Source organism: Anolis sagrei, chromosome Y (assembly GCF_037176765.1).
Source record: "Anolis sagrei isolate rAnoSag1 chromosome Y, rAnoSag1.mat, whole genome shotgun sequence".
NCBI lineage: Eukaryota > Metazoa > Chordata > Lepidosauria > Squamata > Dactyloidae > Anolis > Anolis sagrei.
In genome coordinates, this window is record NC_090035.1 from 24,040,054 (window position 1) to 24,060,491 (window position 20,438).

Sequence of the window (20,438 nt, forward strand, 5' to 3'; positions counted from 1 at the left end):
ATTTAAGAGGCTGAAATTACAGCTTTGCACTGCTTTATAGTACGAAAATACTGTCAGAAATACTTAAGGTTCGCTCCGAGACTTAGAACTGTACACCTCTTGGACACTGTGTTCACATTTCAGAAAAAAAATAATAACTTGACATGAGCTTACAGAACCAAGGACAAATTTAAGGACAGCACTAATGGAAAACCAAACTTCAGCTAACTCACTTAACTAAGGTTTTGTATTTATAAATAAATGCCCATCAGGTTTCCCCAGTTTGGCAGGAAAAAGGAACGTGTCTTCATTCGCAAGAGAAAGACAAATGAATTGTGAGCCAACACTGCTTTGAGTTCAATTGTTTAAAGAGCAGCTGCTTCTGCGGACGATGGGTGTTATCACTAGTGCTTTCCCCAACAGTTACACATTATTGAGCAGGAAAATGCAAGCAGTTTCATATCAAAACAAGGCAGATACAACAGTTTCAGAAGGTCACAGTTGCCAATATGCCACACATAACACATTGGTATATTCCTATAAATACATTTATTACACCGTTTGTGTTCAAACAAATTAGTCGCATGGCTATCGCCCACTTTATCTACTACAAATGTATGTACATCCGATTATGTTACACGTGTTGTTGTTCTAGCACTGGCTACGAGTGAAGAATCCCAAACCATGGTGTATATTGTCCGTGGGAGAGGGAAATGGCCCCGATTGGGGCTGTGGCGCAGAGCAATGTTAGGAGTCCATAAATAAGGTTAAAAATACTCTTCTTTTAAAACTGTGCTATTTTTTTCCAATGAAAAATTAACGTTTGAAAGAAACAATAAAAACAGCTTCGGAAGTGGTTCTTCTCCGTGTCTTGAAGATGAGTAAAACTGCAACATTATGTTGGGGCTGATAAGGCACTCCCCTTCTATCTTCCCATACTGGGAACTACTCTTTACAGGATAGTTTATCAATAAAGATACACATATTTCCAACACTTAGGCTCAGGGTTGTCTCACTAAAACATTTCTGCAACGTTGACATAAATTAACCAGAAATTTAAAAATCACAGCATAAAAAAACATTCAAAAATACCAAGCAAGCAACAATGCATTTGGCTATATCGGACAAGAATAGATACGTATATATTTATATATACCTTTGTAAGCTGGGCCAGAGAAATAGATGCAGAAGAGTCATCAATCTGTTCATAAAAAATTAAACACACATTCAAGTTCCACAATCAAAACTCAGCCAACATATTTAGCCTCTACTGCAGTGGCAAGAACTAGTCTGAATTGGAGCCCCACAAAGAGGCCCTTTTTTCAAACCGCAGTAACCTTTGCGCAAATAATTGCTTATAATTTGGCCTTCTGATGTATTTATACATGCATAAATAACATTCAGTTAGGAGGGGGGCGAGTATAATAAAGCCAACTCCTCTGTTCCACATTCTGCAATCAATGTAAACAGGGCTGTTTTTTTAAAGCAAAATAAGAGAGTTTCATCCAAAGTATATATACCTTTGTTTTTTTATAAGAGCATGCTGTTGTGTTGGGGAAGTGTATTTCACAAATTATTTAATGTGAGAAAAACCATTAGCAGTGTTGAGGTACTAATTAAATGCCTGGTGCTTAGAAAGAGGGGATACAGCAGAAAAAGAAAATTAAGTACTACAAATGAATGTAGGTGAAATGATTCCAATTAGTAATTTTTTAAAACAAAAACCACTGTATTCAAAAAAGTACACATCTTTTGGGGACTTTATGACAGTTGGAAGCCCATTTCATAAACATGGTCATATCTGAATTAGGAAATGCAAATATTTTTTAAAAACACACACACATTACAAGCGAGCAGGAAATATTTAAAGGATTAAGACTCTTCCAGCCTAAGGCTGAGCCCTAGATTTCATCAAATCTTGCAGTGAGGGCCAGTCACAGCCAGGAATCCAATAAGCTGTAGTTATACGACAACTTTAGGGAGGTTGGTTTGCAATTCCTAATCCCTTCGACTAGCTGCGATCTCACAAAGTCAACTCCTGAAGGTGCTTCAAAGGACAAGGGAAGTCAGGGGTGGGAAACTGTGCTGGGTCCAGGGCAAAGCTTTTCTCCAGCAAGGCTCCAGGGGCAGAGCAATTGAAAAAAAAAAATCCCAAACCTAAAAGCAGCCAGAAGTCGACTTCTGGTATTGAAAAATTGCAACTCTAAAAAACATTGAACAGTGTACCTATATAAACGCATTAGTTGTGGGGGTTCCCAGAAGAGCACATTCACCCCACTTTTTATTCAAAGGAAAATAAAGGTGTCGGGGGGGGGGGGGGGGATCCTGAAAGGAAGTAACTCTGAAAGGGCTACAAGGTTGTCCTCTGGTAAGACCTGTCTAAATGTCCTGTAACGTAGTGTCACACAATCTTTCTATGGTCTTTCACACAACTATCATCTGTTTGCCAGCTAGCACATCAACAAAACATACACTTCCATCCTAAAGTCCTAATAAACATATGCAAAGACTTCAACGACAGCCAGCCCTCCACATTGCTGGGTTTAAAGGCACAAGATCCCCATAAAAGAAAAAAAAAGATGAAAGAAAATGTTATTTTTTAAAACCTGAGAGAAATGTCTTGGTCCTCCAGTATAGCTATATGATCAAATTCTACTTGCTCCCATATGATGAATGGTGGCAATTTAAATAGATTAAGCACTGAAAACTGAAAGAGTGAGTTCTGGCCTCCATCTCTGGCTCCATATGATCAGCCTCAGCCTAAACTAACAAAGGAATGTTGGGTGCTTAGCCCAAAATGCTTCCAGAACAGCTCACCAGCCACAATGAAGATGAAACACTTCACTATTACATATTTTTAAATGTAAAGGAAGGGGAAACAGTCACTATCATATATGAATCATACAGAAATCTAACACTGAAACATTGAACAGAAGATCGCCACAATGCATTTTATCATTACTGCAAAGACCTATGCAGTAGCTCGGAAGAATGAGGGAGCAGTACTACATATACAGACTTAGCCTTACAGGAGTAACTTATTTGTGAAAAGGGCTCTCCCCTTCCTTCTGCAATACATAAACAGACAAATGAGACTGTTAACAGCTCGTCTTAACATGCTGTCAACGTATGCAGCCATACAAGGCAAAGGACCTAGTGTCAGGACCACAATGGACACAATGCTACAGGATTCTCATGAGAAGAACTGCCGAGGTCACAACCCAAACCTTATCTCTGATGCAAGAGAAACCCACGTAGATTACATCCTGGTCTTTGAAATGCCACAAAGCATTTTTAATCCGCCTGTGATTTTTACCTTGTTTCTCTTTCTGCCTTTAAGTGATCCATTTCAGCTGATGTTTGTCATATGTGATTTAATAATCTGCTTCACTTTTGCAAAGGGCTAAATCACTAATTTGCGCAGTACATCCACATTCAGATGGAACACTTGAACTGGGGAAATTCTAACAAAGCTAACTCCAAATGTTTCTGGCCCCAACTTTAAATTGCTTTCAATTACTAGGTATGTAGGATTTCTCCCAGTACTGGCTACAGTGAATGGCACATCAAAGACATATCATAGAATCATAGAATCAAAGAGTTGGAAGAGACCTCATGGGCCATCCAGTCCAACCCCCTGCCAAGAAGCAGGAATATTGCATTCAAATCACCCCTGACAGATGGCCATCCAGCCTCTGTTTAAAAGCTTCCAAAGAAGGAGCCTCCACCACACTCCGGGGCAGAGAGTTCCACTGCTGAACGACTCTCACAGTCAGGAAGTTCTTCCTCATGTTCAGATGGAATCTCCTCTCTTGTAGTTTGAAGCCATTTTTCCGCATCCTAGTCTCCAGGGAAGCAGAAAACAAGCTTGCTCCCTCCTCCCTGTGGCTTCCTCTCACATATTTATACATGGCTATCATATCTCCTCTCAGCCTTCTCTTCTTCAGGCTAAACATGCCCAGCTCCTTAAGCCGCTCCTCATAGGGTTTGTTCTCCAGACCTTTTATCATTTTAGTTCCTGAAGTGTTGCCTGAACAAAGACAATGCCTAGCCCTGCAGATTCAACAGACACTGAGCCATAAGTGTATTAACTCGAGAAACTTGATTGAGGGGACAAGATGAAGAAAAAACCAAAGCAGGCAATGAACCAAAAATGAAGCCCCCCCCCCCCCCCCACCAAAGCAAATTGCTTGACGTGCTTCTCCAAAATTATAGATTTCACTTTCAGTCTGGCACTGAACTATCATTTCAAACATGAAAATGACAGTTTGTAAGCAGTTTGGAACCCAAACAAACCTTGTGCATGCTTGAGGATAACAAACAAAAGATATCAGATAAGCCAAGAACAAGGATTCACATATTTGGGCGTGACTCACTAGGCAGATTAAATTGTGGCTCACAGCCAATTCTTATGTAGTCTTGCCTGCTGGTTGTACCACAGGATGAAAGGGGACTTCTTAAGCAGCTGCCCTTTGAAAAAGACAAAACGTGGCATAGAGCTACATCCAATTGTTCAGCCCATGAGGTAGATGTCAGGCCTTGCCGCACACTGACCCAAAGCAGGGAAGACAGGCCTCTCTGCTTCAAAGTTCAGTGCAGTCTTGAGAGCACTGCACGATGGACACCCGCTCTTTCTGGGCAGGGAAAGCAGCACATGCTCTTGGCAAACAGACTGCAGAAAGAGGCTTTGCCAAGAACCTGAACAATGCCAGGCCTCCACACAGAGAAGCCCTCTCTTGACTGGATGTCAAAAGAGGTACTAGACAGAGGGAATGACTAAAGACTTGCATTTACACCCTGAAAGCACAAAATCAGTATTTTACGTAGTTTCTATGAGATTGTTACCCTAGTCCCTATCCTTCATTTAATTTCAATCAGCTCAGTCTGGAGATTCTAAGAACTGGGCTCTTTACATTTTAGATCATGTTGGAGAACCATGAAGCCTCAATTCCCAGTAAGAATGTATGTGTGTGTGTGTTTGTTTCATGAACAGAGTTTCTGCTTCAAGCAGAATTTCCACCAGGTTCTACCTGGGTTTGTCATCTGGGTGAGTCAGCTTATGGCAGGCAGTGGGATGATTTCATTTGGCTCCATTAAGAACTTCTAGGAGAAGCGCACCTAGCTTTTCAGCAACCTTGAAACAGCCCAGCAAGTTGTAAATAAATGCCTCATGGTTGACTAAGCAGCAACGTTTTACAAAAGCATTTCTCTCTCCTATTAGCATGTCAGGCATCAGCAGTGTTTGTACACATGAGCAGCCAGACTGGTAAAAATGTATGGGATGGTAAGACTTCTGGAGCTGTTTGCAAGACAGCTGTTAAAAAACACATCCCAAATTGAAAAATCTATGAAAATGGCCAGTACATATAACATTTATATGTTCTAGAATATGTAGTCTGTTTATAGTTATGCAAACAGAAAAGGACTGCCTCTGAACAAAGAATGAAGTCTAGCTTTAAAAAAATCATCTTATTTATTAATTCTGGTTTGGGGCTCCTAAAACCAGAAGCAGTTTTCATCAAAGGCAGGCTATAAAACTCTCCGTCCACTCCATCATCGGAAGCATCCCTATCTAACATCCAAGGGAGATTGTAATCCAGCCTTACCTCTTCCGAGAGTTGACTAGCCACAGGTTCTAACCAGGTAGGGGGAGGGGCTGAGGAGGTGGGCACCATCCAAGTCGTGTGGGGGAGGAGACTTGTGGGTCACCATTATCCCAGGGAGACGCGCAACAGAGTTCTTGCGACCCTGGAGAAGGTAGGAAGTGGTAGGTACCATGGCAGTCCCCTCGGTCTTAAGGTCCTGCTGATCAATGCCAGATCCGTTAACGGTAAGACCTCTGCCATTCAGGACTTTATTCTGGATGAGAGAGCGGATCTGGCATGCATCACGGAAACCTGGTTGGATGAGCTGGGGGGAGTAAATCTCACCCAGCTGTGCCCACCGGGTTTCGGGGTGCATCAGGAGGCCAGACAAGGGGGGTGGGGAGGAGGGGTCGCAGTGGTCTTTCGGCAATCCATCGCCGTGGCCAGATGCGCTGTACCGCAAGCACCTGGGTTTGAGTGTGTCCACCTGAGGGTGGGGAACCATGACAGTGTGGGGTTTCTGCTGGTGTACCGCCCACCCCGCGACCCAGTAGCTTTCCTGTCTGAGCTAGCGGAGGTGGTCTCTAATTCGGCCCTGATCTCCCAGCGCTTGGTGGTGTTGGGAGATTTTAACATACATGCTGAGACCTCTTTGTCTGGCGCAGCTCAGGATTTTATGGCCGCCATGACGACTATAGGACTGTCACAAATTATATCAGGACCCACCCATCAGGCTGGACATACTCTTGACCTAGTTTTTGTGGCGGACAGTGGAATGATCAGAGTGGAAGAACAAAACATCCTTCCAGTGTCATGGTCTGATCACTATCTGGTCAGCTTTAGGCTCGCTGTGACCCCCAACCTTCGCAGGGGTGGAGGACAAATTAAGATGGTCTGCCCCAGGAGACTGATGGATCCGGATGGATTCCTGAGGAATCTTGGGGTTCTTCCTGCCATGGAACCTGGCGACCCTGTTGACGCCTTGGTCGACCTTTATAATAGGGAGATGTCCAGGGCGATAGACACGATCGCTCCCGAACGCCCCATCTCGTTGCGTCATGACAGGCCGTCTCCTTGGTTTACCGAGGAGTTGGCTGTGATGAAGCATACAAGAACGGGGCTAGAGCGCAAGTGGAGGAAATCTCGGGACGTGTCTGATCAAGCACGGGCTAAGGCCTCTCTTAAGGCATACTCCGTGGCTATACGGGCGGCCAGGGAATCTTTCACGACCGCCCGGATAGCGTCTGCAACAAATAGGTCATCAGAGCTGTTTCGGGTTGTCGGGGAGCTCCTTCACCCACCTGCGGTGGACGGGATCTCTGACGACCCAGCAGCTCGGTGTTGCGATTTTGCACACCATTTTGCAGGCAAGGTTGCCCAGATACATCTTGAGCTCGACTCCAATTTCATCGCAGTGCCAGAGGAGGTGACGGAGGCATCTGCTTGTCCAATTTTGCGGGATTCTTTTTGGCTTGTTCTTCCTGAGACCGTGGAGGAGGTTATTGGGGCTGTGAGGGCGACCACTTCGGCTCTAGACCCTTGCCCATCCTGGCTTATCAAATCTGCCAAGGAGGGGTTGGTTAATTGGTTTGTGTTGATCATTAACGCATCGTTGGAGCAAGGGATTTTTCCATCTAACTTGAAACAGGCTGTGGTTCGCCCACTCCTAAAAAAGTCGTCCCTTGACTCTACGGTGCTGAACAATTACAGACCGATTTCCAACCTTCCTTTTTTGGGTAAGGTGCTGGAGCGGGTGGTCACCCTCCAGCTCCAGGGCTTCCTGGATGACATCAATTACCTGGATCGGGCACAGTCTGGTTTCAGGCCTGGTCATGGCACCGAGACAGCCTTGGTCGCCTTGGTGGATGACCTCCTTAGAGGACTGGACAGGGGGAGTGTAACCCTACTGGTCCTCTTGGACATCTCAGCGGCTTTCAATACCATCGATCATGGTATCCTTCTGGGTCGGCTCTCTGGGATGGGCCTTGGGGGCACGGTTCTGTCGTGGCTCCGGTCCTTCCTGGAGGGACGAACCCAGATGGTAAAGCTGGGAGATGCCTGCCCTGGACCCCTGGACCTGTGGGGTCCCGCAAGGCTCTATTTTATCTCCCATGCTTTTTAACATCTACATGAAATCGCTGGGAGAGGTCATCCGGAGTTTTGGAGTTGGGTGCCATCTCTACGCAGATGACACACAACTCTACTACTCTTTTCCACCTAATTCCAAGGAGGCCTCTCGGGTGCTAGACGAGTGCCTGGCCGCTGTGTCCATCTGGATGAGGACGAACAAGCTGAAGATCAATCCCGACAAGACAGAGGTCCTCCTGGTCTATCGCAAACCAGACCGGGGTATAGGGTGGCAACCTGTGTTGGATGAGGTTACACTCCCCCTGAAGCCACAGGTCCGTAGCTTGGGAGTCCTCCTGGACTCATCGCTCACGCTTGAGGCTCAGGCGTCGGCGGTGGCCGGGAGGGCTTTTGCACAACTGAGACTTGTGCGCCAGCTGCGCCCGTACCTCGCTAAGGCTGATCTAGCCAGGGTGGTCCATGCCTTAGTCACCTCTAGACTGGATTACTGCAATGCGCTCTACGTGGGGCTGCCCTTGAAAACGGCTCGGAAATTTCAATTGGTCCAATGGGCAGCAACCAGGATGTTAACGGGGGCCCATTACAGAGAGAGGTCAATCCTTCTGTTTAAGGAGCTCCACTGGCTATGGAAATGGAAACCAGCCACACTTAACAAGGACAAAAAAGAGGAGTAAAGCTATAATTCTAAACATCCATTAAGAGTCTATTTCAAGGTTTTGAATTAAGCAAAGCCATTCTGAACAGCACACAGTCATGTTACTATGTACCAAAATTAATGAACACGAGTGAAAGGAAAAACCTGCCCTTCTAACTGTACAAAGGAATGATGTCTAGGGCATCCAATAGAAAAATAAAACTTAAGGCTTTCAGGATGGTCAGGCCATGAGTAAAAAAAACTGAGCTGGTCTTAAGTGGATTTCTCAGAGAGATAGGAAGACAAACAGCTAGGCTGTTAGGTCTAAATATTTCTCACATTATGTCGCCCATTATGAATAATTCAGCTAAAAAGTGTTTGCTCGGAGAAAAATGGAAGGAACAGCAGAACCTCAGGAAAGCAGTGCCCTCTCTTCATGGAAATCATGTGAACATAGTTGCATATTTGAATGTACATTTAGCTGCACAAAATGCCCTGGATGCTTAAGCATGTACTTGAATTCCAAGTTAAGAGGGAGAAAAAGTATAACAACAATGAGGTTTCTGATTATGTTTCAAAAACCAATAAGGGAAGTATTAAGAACGAAAGCTAAGTGATACAATATGATAGTGGCAAAAAAAAAGGATACACTCCAAATGTTTTTTATTTCAAGAAAACAAAAAGCACACAACAACCTATACAAACATACAGCTACTAACTAGAGACACACAGATGTAGAACAAGGCAATCACGTTCAGTAATGCAAACCCCAACTTACATGATCTATAAATGATCATACGGCATTCTGTACAACACGGAGTCATACAGGAAATAATCTAGCAAGCAATATGCAATACAGTGTGTCACTTGGCACAAGTGTTATTATCCACATTAAAATGATCTGCATTGCTCATTTTACTATACTGAATCAGAATACAATATAGTCACAGTATCAATGCTGCCATAGGAAATTAATCAAAATTAGCATTTAGAAATGTAGTTTATTGCCACATTATGGTTTAAAAATTAAGCACAATGTGTAGAAGAAAAAAGTGTGATTGTGTTTTTACATACTGCTTTTGAAGGTCCACTCACTGGTTCAGTTCGACTTCTAGAAAGTGAAAATAAAGAGACTATCAGAAGGAGGGCAATGCACATGACACAAAAGAAAGCGCTTCCACCAAGGACACCAATGGTACAGGGGTATAGTAGGTAAAGAAATAAACACCCCTTACAAAGTCAGATAACCATGGCCCTGGTCCTACAGATATGTGGCACTGAGCTCCCATCATCTACAAGTATCACTCTACCAACTTCCTTTACGATCAACATGAAGACTGCATATTAATATTGTATACTCCATGTTTCATGATGGTTGCACAGCACTTTGAGTTCTTCATCTTACTGGCTTTTTGAAAAACAATAATAAATCCATAGAGATTTAACATGCACAGGTTTCTCCAAAGATGTCAAGTCCAACGCCGTCTGTGAATAAGGAAAGTCGCCTGGCAAGGAGGAAATGTCCTGCAGCATAAGGAACCTCAGGCAAAAGGGGCAACCATGGTCAGAGATATCACCTGAAAGGAGTTTCTGGGGTTCTGTGTAATTTATAAGTTCTGCCATAAAGAAAAAAGGTCATGTTTACTCACACTAATAATAAAGAAGTTTTGAATATTTATTGGTAATTTATGGATAATGTGTTAAGTCAATTGTTATATGTTGTATGGAACCACTGCTGTTTCTACTGTTTCTACTGTTTGTGAACCGCTGTGAGTCGCCTTCGGGTTTGAGATACAGCGGTATATAAGCAAAGTAAATAAATAAATAAATAAATAAATATTATGTATTAAAAACTTCCATCTTCCCTGTGAAAATGTTGGCTTACTCAGGACAAGAGATTCCTGCAGCCAGATCTCTGGCACACAACTGAAGATGATAGCAGCTACTAGAGGACCAGAATTTGTGGCCCAATGAAAGATGACTAAAATGCACTTACAATACCAACAATTTATACTTCTAAATAAAAATATGTCCTGAAAAAATACGATATTTTCGAGGTAATTGTCACATTCCCTTAGTGAAAACATATCACTATCTGAAACTGCAATTTGAATGTATGGTATTTTCACACTAGCCACAGTTTATATTCCTGGGGAATTGTATTTTATTTGAAACTTCCTTTAGGCCATGGAAGAAAAGAATCATAGAATCACAGAGTTGTAAGAGACCTCATGGGCCATCCAGTCCAACCCCCTGCCTAGAAGCAGGAATATTGCATTCAAAGCACTCCCAACAGATGGCCATCCAGACTCTGTTTAAAAGCTTCCAAAGTGTAGAGAGTTCCACTGCTGAACGGCTCTCACAGGAAGTTCTTCCTCATGTTCATATGGAATCTCCTTTCTTGTAGTTTGAAGCCACTGTCCTGTGTCCTAGTCTCCAGGGAAGCAGAAAATAAGCTTGCTCCCTCCTCCCTCTGACTTCCTCTCACATATTTATACATGGCTATCATATCTCCTCTCAGCCTTCTCTTCTTCACGTTAAACATGCCCAGCTCTTTAAGCCGCTCTTCATAGGGCTTGTTCCCCAGACCCTTGATCATTTTAGTCGCCCTCCTCTGGACACATTCCAGCTTGTCAATATCTCTCTTCAATTGTGGTTCCCAGAATTGGCCACAATATTCCAGGTGTGGTCTAACCAAGGCAGAATAGAGGTAGCATTACTTCCCTAGATCTAGACATTATGCTCCTATTGATACAGGCCAAAATCCAATTGGCTTTTTTTTTTTTTTGCCACATCAAGAGTCAGGAGAACATGCAGCAAGTCCAGGACTCACAATGAAATCATGGTTTCTGACTGAACTGGGAATGGGGTCCTACATGCGCTTACTAGTACTGAAAGGCCTAATATCCACTTGTTACTGTAAACTCAAATCCAGCCACTGAGTCAACACAACTTACATAAGTGTTAATGTAATACATTCCCATTGAGTGGTTTTAATCTATCTGGTACTAATCATTTAATTTAGGGAAAACACTCTATAGAAGCGTCCTTGTCACAGTCTAATGGACTGCAGATACCCAATGAAAAAATAAGCTTGCCTCGTATTATCTTTTAAAGGCCTTATTTTCCACCATAAGGGCAACTGGAAATACTAAGCAGGTTTTTGCTCCATTTGCTGTCCTTAGTAGTTAAAACACAAGGCACAGGCAGTAAACCACACATTGGCAGCAGCTCCATTTTAATGGGAGTGCAAAGGTCTTGTTTTTCTACCGCTGGCTGTATCACGTGCTTATAGTCCCAGAGGCAAATGCCCCCACCATATATGAGGAAGCATATATGAGGACATGACTGCCATGGAGTGTCATTGGATGGGACTATCACCTCTGCACCGCAGCTGGGCTCCTGTGGAATTTGTGGTTGGGGAGATGACAGATGAAACATTACTTCTAAATGTTGCTGCTTTTTTTTTTTTTTAAAGAAGGAATTGATTTAAATCTTACAAGCTGTCACATATAAGGCAGCACATAGCAGGCAAGTACTACCACTGCTCTGACTTATTCACATCTAGAGCTGTAGAAGTCTATTAGCTTCAAGTGCGAGGTTGCCCAAGACCACTCCTTTAGTACATGTGTGCATTCCCCCTTTCTCAAATATACACCCCCACAGCCATTCATGTATTGCATTGCTAATCATTGTGAGGCAATAATGAACACACAGACAAGGGATCTAGAGCAGAACTATCTTAGAATAAAGAAGGCATTTTCCTATGCCCATTGAAATATTAGCTGACCTACTCTGCTACTCTTTCTCTTTCCTACCACCCCACTCTTCTGGAATGTGCCTGGCCCGCCAAAACTGAACTGTGCTGAGCCAGTTATGTAACAGATGTGCTCCCATTGCTACAGTGACCCAGAGCCCATTCTGTACATGTACAACTGAAATGTGGTACATCAATGAACCTATTTATATTCCCAGGATTAGTTATTCCAATGAACCTGAACCACTTAAACAATGAAAATAGCTACTAAGAGGAGCAAAGTATGTTGGAAAATGAAAACTCCTTTAACTGTGTGTGAATCAACACTCAGTAGCCACAGATTTATTTTATTTTATAAAGCCTGTGCTCTGCACTCAATAAAATCTGCAAAAGAAATACAAAAGGCAAATAAGAAGCAAGCCAGATACAGATACTTACATGACATATGTTTTACTTGTACACTTTACTCCACCGATAGGAATTCTTCTGACAATAACAGACGAGTTCTTGGGAATCAGGGAATTATCATCAGTATATTCTGAAAAGGAGATAGAGTTCAGAGTAAATAAAAATCTGATATATTAATTCCCCCCAATAAGACATACAGTCCCAAAACACTGGGATTATGAAGGACAGTAGGAAGGTGATGCCATAGTTAAAAGAGATAGCAGTGACACCTGCCTTAAAAAGTCCTAGCTCAATTGTATCTTACTGATCAATTTCTCCTATATCATTTCCTTGGGCAAGATGCTGGAGAATATGGTAGTGTCTATTTCAAATCAGCTCCAGTCTCACTTAGGGGACAAAGATTGCTTTGCTTACCTGAGAAGCCAAGCTTGCCCTATTTTTCTCACTTTCCACTAGCAGGTGAAGATCTTCTGATTCAAACAGGTTTCTGATCTGTAGAGTGTGGTTATTTCTTTCTTAATAAAATATTTTATGTGTTTTAAATTAAATGAACTGTCACGTTTAATTGTAAGTTTCTAATTTATAGATATTTCAAGATGAGCAACCTTGAACAAATACTTTTATAGGAAAGGTAAGCTATATATTTATATATACCCACAGCCTACTGATATGAGAAGTATGAGGGTAGAGAAAATGCTGGGCAGAACACAATATTCTACCACATGAAAAGTAAAAGTGCATATAAGATATAGGGCATATTCAATAAGTTTCCTTTTGTTCAACATATCTACTAGAAGGCATTGCTTCAATTCAGCCATTAACTTCAATGATAGCATGTGCCTACCAAGTTTAATTATCAACAACCAAATTAATAACTAAGGGAGATGAAGTTTTTAAAAAATTAGAGCTCTTAATTTTAAAATATTAATTATTTTAATTATTTAAAAAAAATCATGCAAGAAATACCTATAACAGAAAAGTTCACAATTAAGGCATATCAGTGGGGTTTCTCACTCCACACAGATGGATATAAATAACTACCATTAACCTTTGAAATGGAACAAGTAAAAGAGTTTCAAAATGAGAAGTGTGATTAAACATCTCTAAATGTCATGCGATGTGCGGGCCTTGATGAATGCAAAGCTGGGGTGAAAATTGCTGGAAGAAACATTAACAACCTCAGATATGCAGATGACACCACTCTGATGGCCGAAAGCAAGGAGGAGCTGAGGAGCCTTCAAATCAAGGTGAAAGAAGAAAGCGCAAAAGCTGGGTTGCAGCTAAACGTCAAAAAAACCAAGATTATGGCAACAAGAATGATTGACAACTGGAAAATAGAGGGAGAAAATGTGGAGGCCGTGACAGACTTTGTATTTCTAGGTGCAAAGATTACTGCAGATGCAGACTGTGGCCAGGAAATCAGAAGACGCTTACTTCTTGGGAGGAGAGCAATGTCCAGTCTCGATAAAATCGTAAAGAGTAGAGACATCACACTGGCAACAAAGATCCGCATAGTCAAAGCCATGGTATTCCCTGTAGTAACCTACAGATGTGAGAGCTGGACCTTAGGGAAGGCTGAGCGAAGGAAGATAGATGCTTTGGAGCTGTGGTGCTGGAGGAAACTGCTGAGAGTGCCTTGGACTGCGAGAAGATCCAACTAGTCCATCCTCCAGGAAACAAAGCCCGACTGCTCATTGGAGGGAAGGATGCTAGAGACAAAGTTGAAGTACTTTGGCCACATCATGAGGAGACAGCAAAGCCTGGAGAAGACAATTATGCTGGGGGAGGTGGAAGGTTAAAGGAAGAGGGGCTGACCAAGGGCAAGATGGATGGATGGATGGCATCCTTGAAGTGACTGGACTGACCTTGAAGGAGCTGGGGGTTGTGACGGCCGACAGGGAGCTCTGGCGTGGGTTGGTCCATGAGGTCACGAAGAGTTGGAGACTACTGAACGAAATGTCATAGACTGGGTCGGGGGTCTACTTCCAAAAGCAATTACAATCATAAAATGTGAAATACTTGACAACAAAACAACAAAGGTAACTATGAAATTATCGCAAACAAATAATTGTGACTGCTGAAAGAGACTACGATGGCTAACTATTTAAAATGAAGATTTATTCCTTAAAGACCAAGGCTGAAAATCTAGATGTTCACATAGGGAAACCTAAAGGAACTTCACTTACACAAGGTGCAGGCATGCAGAGCAAACACCATCTCCGCCACCAAAGTATATGTGTTTTTTGAGAAAGGCAATTCTATTCAGCTTCTTCCATCAAAATGTGAGAATGAGCACAACCTTTTGTGAACCTTTGTTAATACAATGTTTCTATTCCTAAAGACTAAGGTCTACTGATAGGGGTAATGGTTCTTTATACATTTTGGGATGATCAAACAGATTATCCACAAGCTCTATCATATACCATTGTGGAAACTGGTGAAATCCAGTTGCTGTAGTGTGTTCACGCATATTTTTACAAAGCACTTCGCCTGTGGAGGGTCATAAAGTTATAGTAAAATCTTAAAAAACAAGAATTTAATTAAGAGTGTATTTTGGCCTAGCAACATATGCCCCGCCATCAGGTGATGAGATTTTACACCAATTAAAATATGAATAGGCCATCAGAGAGTATTAGCCATGTTAAAAGTACCTAAGAAGTGCAGAATGCCTCAGGCAGATGTGTCAGGAGTCCATGCCCTGGAATGGCGCATCCTGCCATAACAACTCTGTTTACATACATTCCTACTGACACACTGACTACCAGTAGGGCTATAATCACCACTATTGTCACCATCGTACTTCCTTTTTTCTCTGATGTAAAGAAGGATTTCTCGGCAATATAATTTTGTGAGGCAAATATCCACCTTGTCAACTTTTTAGACCCTCAGAACATAATCCCTTCCTTTAAAACTTCAACAGCAGGATGTAACAGGGAGAAATGTTGTTAAGAGTCACAAGATCCTGATCCAGTCTTTTGAATACTCAATATAGGTCCGCATCATATATGCTAGTATGTAGGAGACCAGAGCACACAACTCACTTCAAAATGAAGAAAAAAAAACATAACAAGATGGTGAAAGAAACTTCAGCACTTCTGGTGTTAACAGAACATGTAACCACAGATTTCTTTGATGAAATTAACTACACAGATAAAGTACATCACTGGATGAGGATTTTAAACACAAATAATAAACATTCTTAACAACAAACATTCCAAGCGACAACGTAAGTTTGACTTTGGAGTCTTGTCCGCAGGAAAGAGATGTGTGCCCACGATGCCTCCTTATATTTACTGTATCCTTCGGGGGACAAGATGAGGCCTACTCTAAGAGTAGGCCTCATCTCTGGATCCTTTATGGGGGTCAAGGTGTCTTTACTTTGACTGTCAGCTGTCATGGCTCCATCCTCTAGGGCAGTGGTTCTCAACCTGGGGTCCCCATATGGTTTTGGCCTACAACTCCCAGAAATCCCAGCCACTTTACCAGCTGTCAAGATTTCTGGGAGCTGAAGGCCAAAAACATCTGGGAACCCAAGGTTGAGAACCTCTGCTCTATGGCTTCCAATATGGAGGAGAGGAGGGTCTTCTCAGAATGCAAATCCCAACCCAGTTGTACTTTCAACTGGAGTCCCTCCCTGTTATTATTATTATTTGATACACAACAAGATTAGTACACAGCAAACAAGATTGCTGTGCTGGCTTTTACATTTGATCACACATCAGACAATTCCCAAGTGTCTAGGACTGTGTGATGTATCGGCAAATAATGCATGCAGATCCAAGCAGGGTGGCCTTTTGCAGCTGACAGGTGGTGATTTTCTCAGTGCTGATTGTTTTTAAGTACAGGCCAAGGTCTTTAGGCATTGTACCATGTGTCAATCACATTATTATTGCTGTTGTTGTTGTAGTGTAGGTGCAGCCTACTCTAAGAGTCCACTCTTAGATTGGGGGGTCAAAGTGTCTTTACCTTGATGGCTGTGATGGCTGGAGAAGAGACGGGTCTCTCTCTCAGGACACAAACCTTAACCTGGCTGTCCTTCCAACTGGAGTCCTTCCCAATTATTATTATTAAAGCAGTGTAGATGCGGCCTACTCCAAGTGTCCATTCTTAGACTGGACTGGATTCTTTATGGGGGTCAAGGTGGGTTTAACTCGACTGGCAGGTGTGATGGCTGGAGGAGGGGGGGGTCTCTCTCAGGACACAAAGCCCAACCTGGGTGTCCTTCCAACTGGAGTCCTTCCCAATTATTACTATTATTATTATTATTATTGCAGTGTAGATGCGGCCTACTCTTAAGTGTCCATTCTTAGACTGGACTGGATTCTTTATGGGGGTCAAGGTGGCTTTAACTCGACTGGCTGCTGTGATGGCTGGAGGAGGGGAGGGTCTCTCTCAGGACACAAAGCCCAACCTGGGTGTCCTTCCAACTGGAGTCCTTCCCTAGTATTAGTATTGTTGTGTACATGTGGTCTACTCTAAGAGTTCACTCTTAGTTTGGAGTGGATCCTTTAGGGGGGGGGGAATCAAGGTGGCTTTACCTTTATTGGCAGTCTGATGGCTAGAGGAGGGGAGGTTCTCTCTCAAGACACAAAACCCAACCTGGCCATCCTCCCAACTGGAGTCCCTCCCAAATATTATTATTATTGTAACAGTAGTCGTAGTAGTGTTGATGCGGCCTACTCTAAGAGTCCACTCTTAGATTGGACTGGGCCCTTTATGAGGGTCAAGGTGACTTTAGCTCGACTGGCAGCTGCTATGGCTCTCCTCGAGAGCTTCCTTCCTTCCCCCCTCCCCTGCCCGGACGGACCTTCCTTGGTCTGGGCGTTGGTGATCTGGAGGTCGCAGTCGGCGGCCTTGAGCTTCTCGCGGCCCATGATCTGCCGCTTGAGGTCGCAGAGCGAGATGTGGAGCCCGTCGAAGGTGACCGTATCGTAGTTGAGCTTGGAGGAGAACTTGTAGTGGACGCAGGACATGATGGCGGCGGTAGAGGCGAAGGAAGGAGGAGGAGGAGGAAATGGCGGCGAGGCCGCAGGGGCCGCCGCCGCTGCCCGGGCCCGGAGGGGCGCGGGGGCGGCGGCCTAGGCCTCTCTCCCTCGGCCGCTCCCTCCCTCTTTCTCGCTCGCTTCTCCTTTCAGAGGCCTCCTCCTCGTCGCCGCCGTCCAAATCCCTGAGGGGCCTGTTGGGCCTGTTAGGCCTCCATCATGGCGCCCGCCTCTTTCGGCCTCTCCTCTCCTTTCTCTCCTCTCGCCTTCCTCTTCTTCTCAACAATCTCAACGAAACGTCGCCCTTTCGTCGCCTCCTCAATCTCCGACGGGACTTCCCGACCGGGAACCGCAGGGGCCGGCAACGGACGACGGAACTCGCAGTAACAGCAAGCAAGGAAGCAAGCGTCGTCGACGGCAACGGCTCCGCCCCCTCACTCCTCTACTGCGCGTGCGCAGTTCCTCACCCTGGGCGGGCAGGCGAGGGACTGGGCATGCGCGCGACGCAGGTGGGGCGGGAGTGCGCCTGCGCCGCCGTTGCGCAGCCACCAACCAACCAACCCCTCCCAACCTGCCGTCGGCATCCCACCACGTGACCCACCCCTGCGCATTATGACAAAACTCGCGGAGGGAGGCGAAAAGGCACGGCCGCTCTTCCGCCTTTGCTCCTTCACTCCCTCCCTTCTCGTGGGAGGAGAAAAAATATATATAAAGGCGGAAGGAGGCACGTGACCTCTCTCTCTCTCTCATCTCTCAAAGCGAGGGGGAGGAGCCTCTCTTAAAGGGGCAGAACTTAAACGTTTGTTTGTTGTTTTTTCTTCTAAACGGGAAAGTAGGATTTAAGTTTTATTTTTGAGCTGACGTTATATATCGAGAGATATTAGACACTTTTTAAAACTTTCTTTTATTAATTGTTGGGGTTTAACGTTATTAATATTAAGCTACCTATCCAACCGCATCTCTGCCTATGAACCCATCAGGACTTTGAGATCTTCCGGGGAGGCCCTGCTCTCGATCCCGCCTGCTTCTCAAGCACGGCTGGCAGGGACGAGAGATAGGGCCTTCTTGGTGGTGGCTCCTTGGCTGTGGAACACCCTTCCTATGGACATTAGACTAGCACCATCTCTAATGGTATTCCGCAGGAAAGTGAAGACCTGGGTGTTTGAGCAGGCGTTCGAATAATTAGTGCAATTATTGGTTAATGAACATTAGAACGGAATAATGGATGACGAATCTAGATCATGTTTTTGATGATGAGACGATAGTAAATATTGAATGGTTATTGTAGAAATTGTTTATTAATTATTGTAGAGAAATGTTTATTATAAAGTGTTTATTATACTGTGTTTAAACTGTATTTATGTTTTACATGGGTTGCCATGGCCTAGCTGTGAGAGATAGGTTGCCATGGTGACAAGGCAGAAGAGGAGGTGGGCGGAGCTTAAGGAGAAAAAGGTTTGAAAGTGACAGTTAATTTTCAGTCAGGAGGATGAGACCCTGAGAGGAGGAGCAGAGTCAGATAGGACTCTGGAAAAGTAGTTCAGTCAGGAGGAAGAGACCCTGAGAAGAGGAGCAGAGTTAGTTAGGGCTCTGTGGTGTGAAGCAGTATAAATTCAGTTAGTTCTTAGTATTTGTGAATATTTCTTCAGCAAGGGAGCTGAAGGTGAAACCTCGTTAGATTGCTTGTGTTAAAAAGAATCTAACAGAGGGGGTTTTAGGATCGCCAGTAGTGAAAGACTGGGGATCAGTGGTTTGATCCGGTATAGGACAAACAGTGTGAATATTCACAACAGGGAACACTGAAATAATAAAGCACTTCACTGAAGAAGGAGTTTATAAGATTGTAACATCAGAAGCCTGAATGTATCTCAACCAAGCCATATTGTAACCATCAAGCATGTGCCAAGTTCAACATCTCAATATTGCAACAATTACGCTTTGTTAACAATAAACTTGTTCTCTTTGTTATTTTAAACCTGCCTCCTCCATTGATTTTACGTTTGGTGCATTCCACTCTACCAAAGTTACCTCACAACGCAAATAGGGATAAACAGAGACTTTAATACCAGCGTCTCTATATATAATGGTGGCAGTTTAATCTAGCAGTTAATGGTGGCATTAGGAGAATTAATACTTCCTCACATTTAGTGGGATTAACAGCGTCCTTACACATTTTTGGTGGTCCCATTTAGGTGACATTGGCACGTCTTTACAATTATGTAATATGTTAGGTTGTTAACTGTTTTTACACTGTAGCATTGAATTTTTGCTGTTCTTATTTGTTGTGAACCGCTGTGAGTCGCCTTCGGGCTGAGAACAGCGGTATATAAGTAAAGTAAATAAATAAATAAATAAACTACTGATGTCGAGGGCATCCCAGACCCTTGCCTTCAAACTGATCTGACCAGCAGCAGGGAGTTCCACAGTTCCTGGATGCCAAGTTGGACCAAACTGATGAAATGTGCCCCAGCAGCAGCCTCAACCAGGGACTTTACAGTCCTATGCTCTCTCCTTTCACTCCTTTACTAGCCCCAACTATGTAACCAATCCCTCAATAAAGATTAATCAAATTGCAATTTTAAACTCTCGAGCTTGATACTTCGTGTCCCCTTCTTGCCTGAAACTATCAAAGTGCATGAAACCAACCTTTTCCAGGCCGTAGGAGACTGCAGGCCTGCCCGGGATGCCTCCCTGGGATGCCTCCCTGGGAAGGCCGAACCTGCGCTCCTCCAAACTGCGGATACGGAAACACCTCGGGCCCCCGTATCTGCGAAATGGCAAATCGGCTCCATTTTGATGGCATATTTTTCCTGGCTAAATTCTAACACTATCTGCTATCTCGCTTTTTGTATTTCGGGCCCCTGCGCTCAGGGAATAACCTTTTGAATTTTAAGAATATAATTTTAAGGCAACAGCTGATTGTCAAAATGCAAGCCCCACTGCTGCTGTGCTACCGCTGCCTTCGCTGCTTCTCCGTCCTTGCAAAGCCCCCTGCCCTGGATACT

At 43.8% G+C, this 20,438-nt stretch overlaps 1 protein-coding gene across 1 annotated transcript in view; it reads right to left on the reverse strand.

Annotated features, from left to right (window-relative positions):
* Nucleotides 1-17,907, reverse strand: part of LOC137095421 (E3 ubiquitin-protein ligase RBBP6-like) — a 37,197-nt gene extending 19,290 nt beyond the window's left edge. The window contains exons 1-4 of the mRNA XM_067462081.1: nt 17,259-17,907; nt 12,482-12,581; nt 9,361-9,397; nt 1,136-1,180 (exon numbers count right to left, since the gene is read on the reverse strand). Of these exons, the coding sequence (XP_067318182.1) occupies nt 1,136-1,180; nt 9,361-9,397; nt 12,482-12,581; nt 17,259-17,424 (348 nt within the window). The 5' untranslated portion in view covers nt 17,425-17,907. The remainder of the gene's footprint in view (nt 1-1,135; nt 1,181-9,360; nt 9,398-12,481; nt 12,582-17,258) is intronic.
* Nucleotides 17,908-20,438: the final 2,531 nt, after the last annotated feature.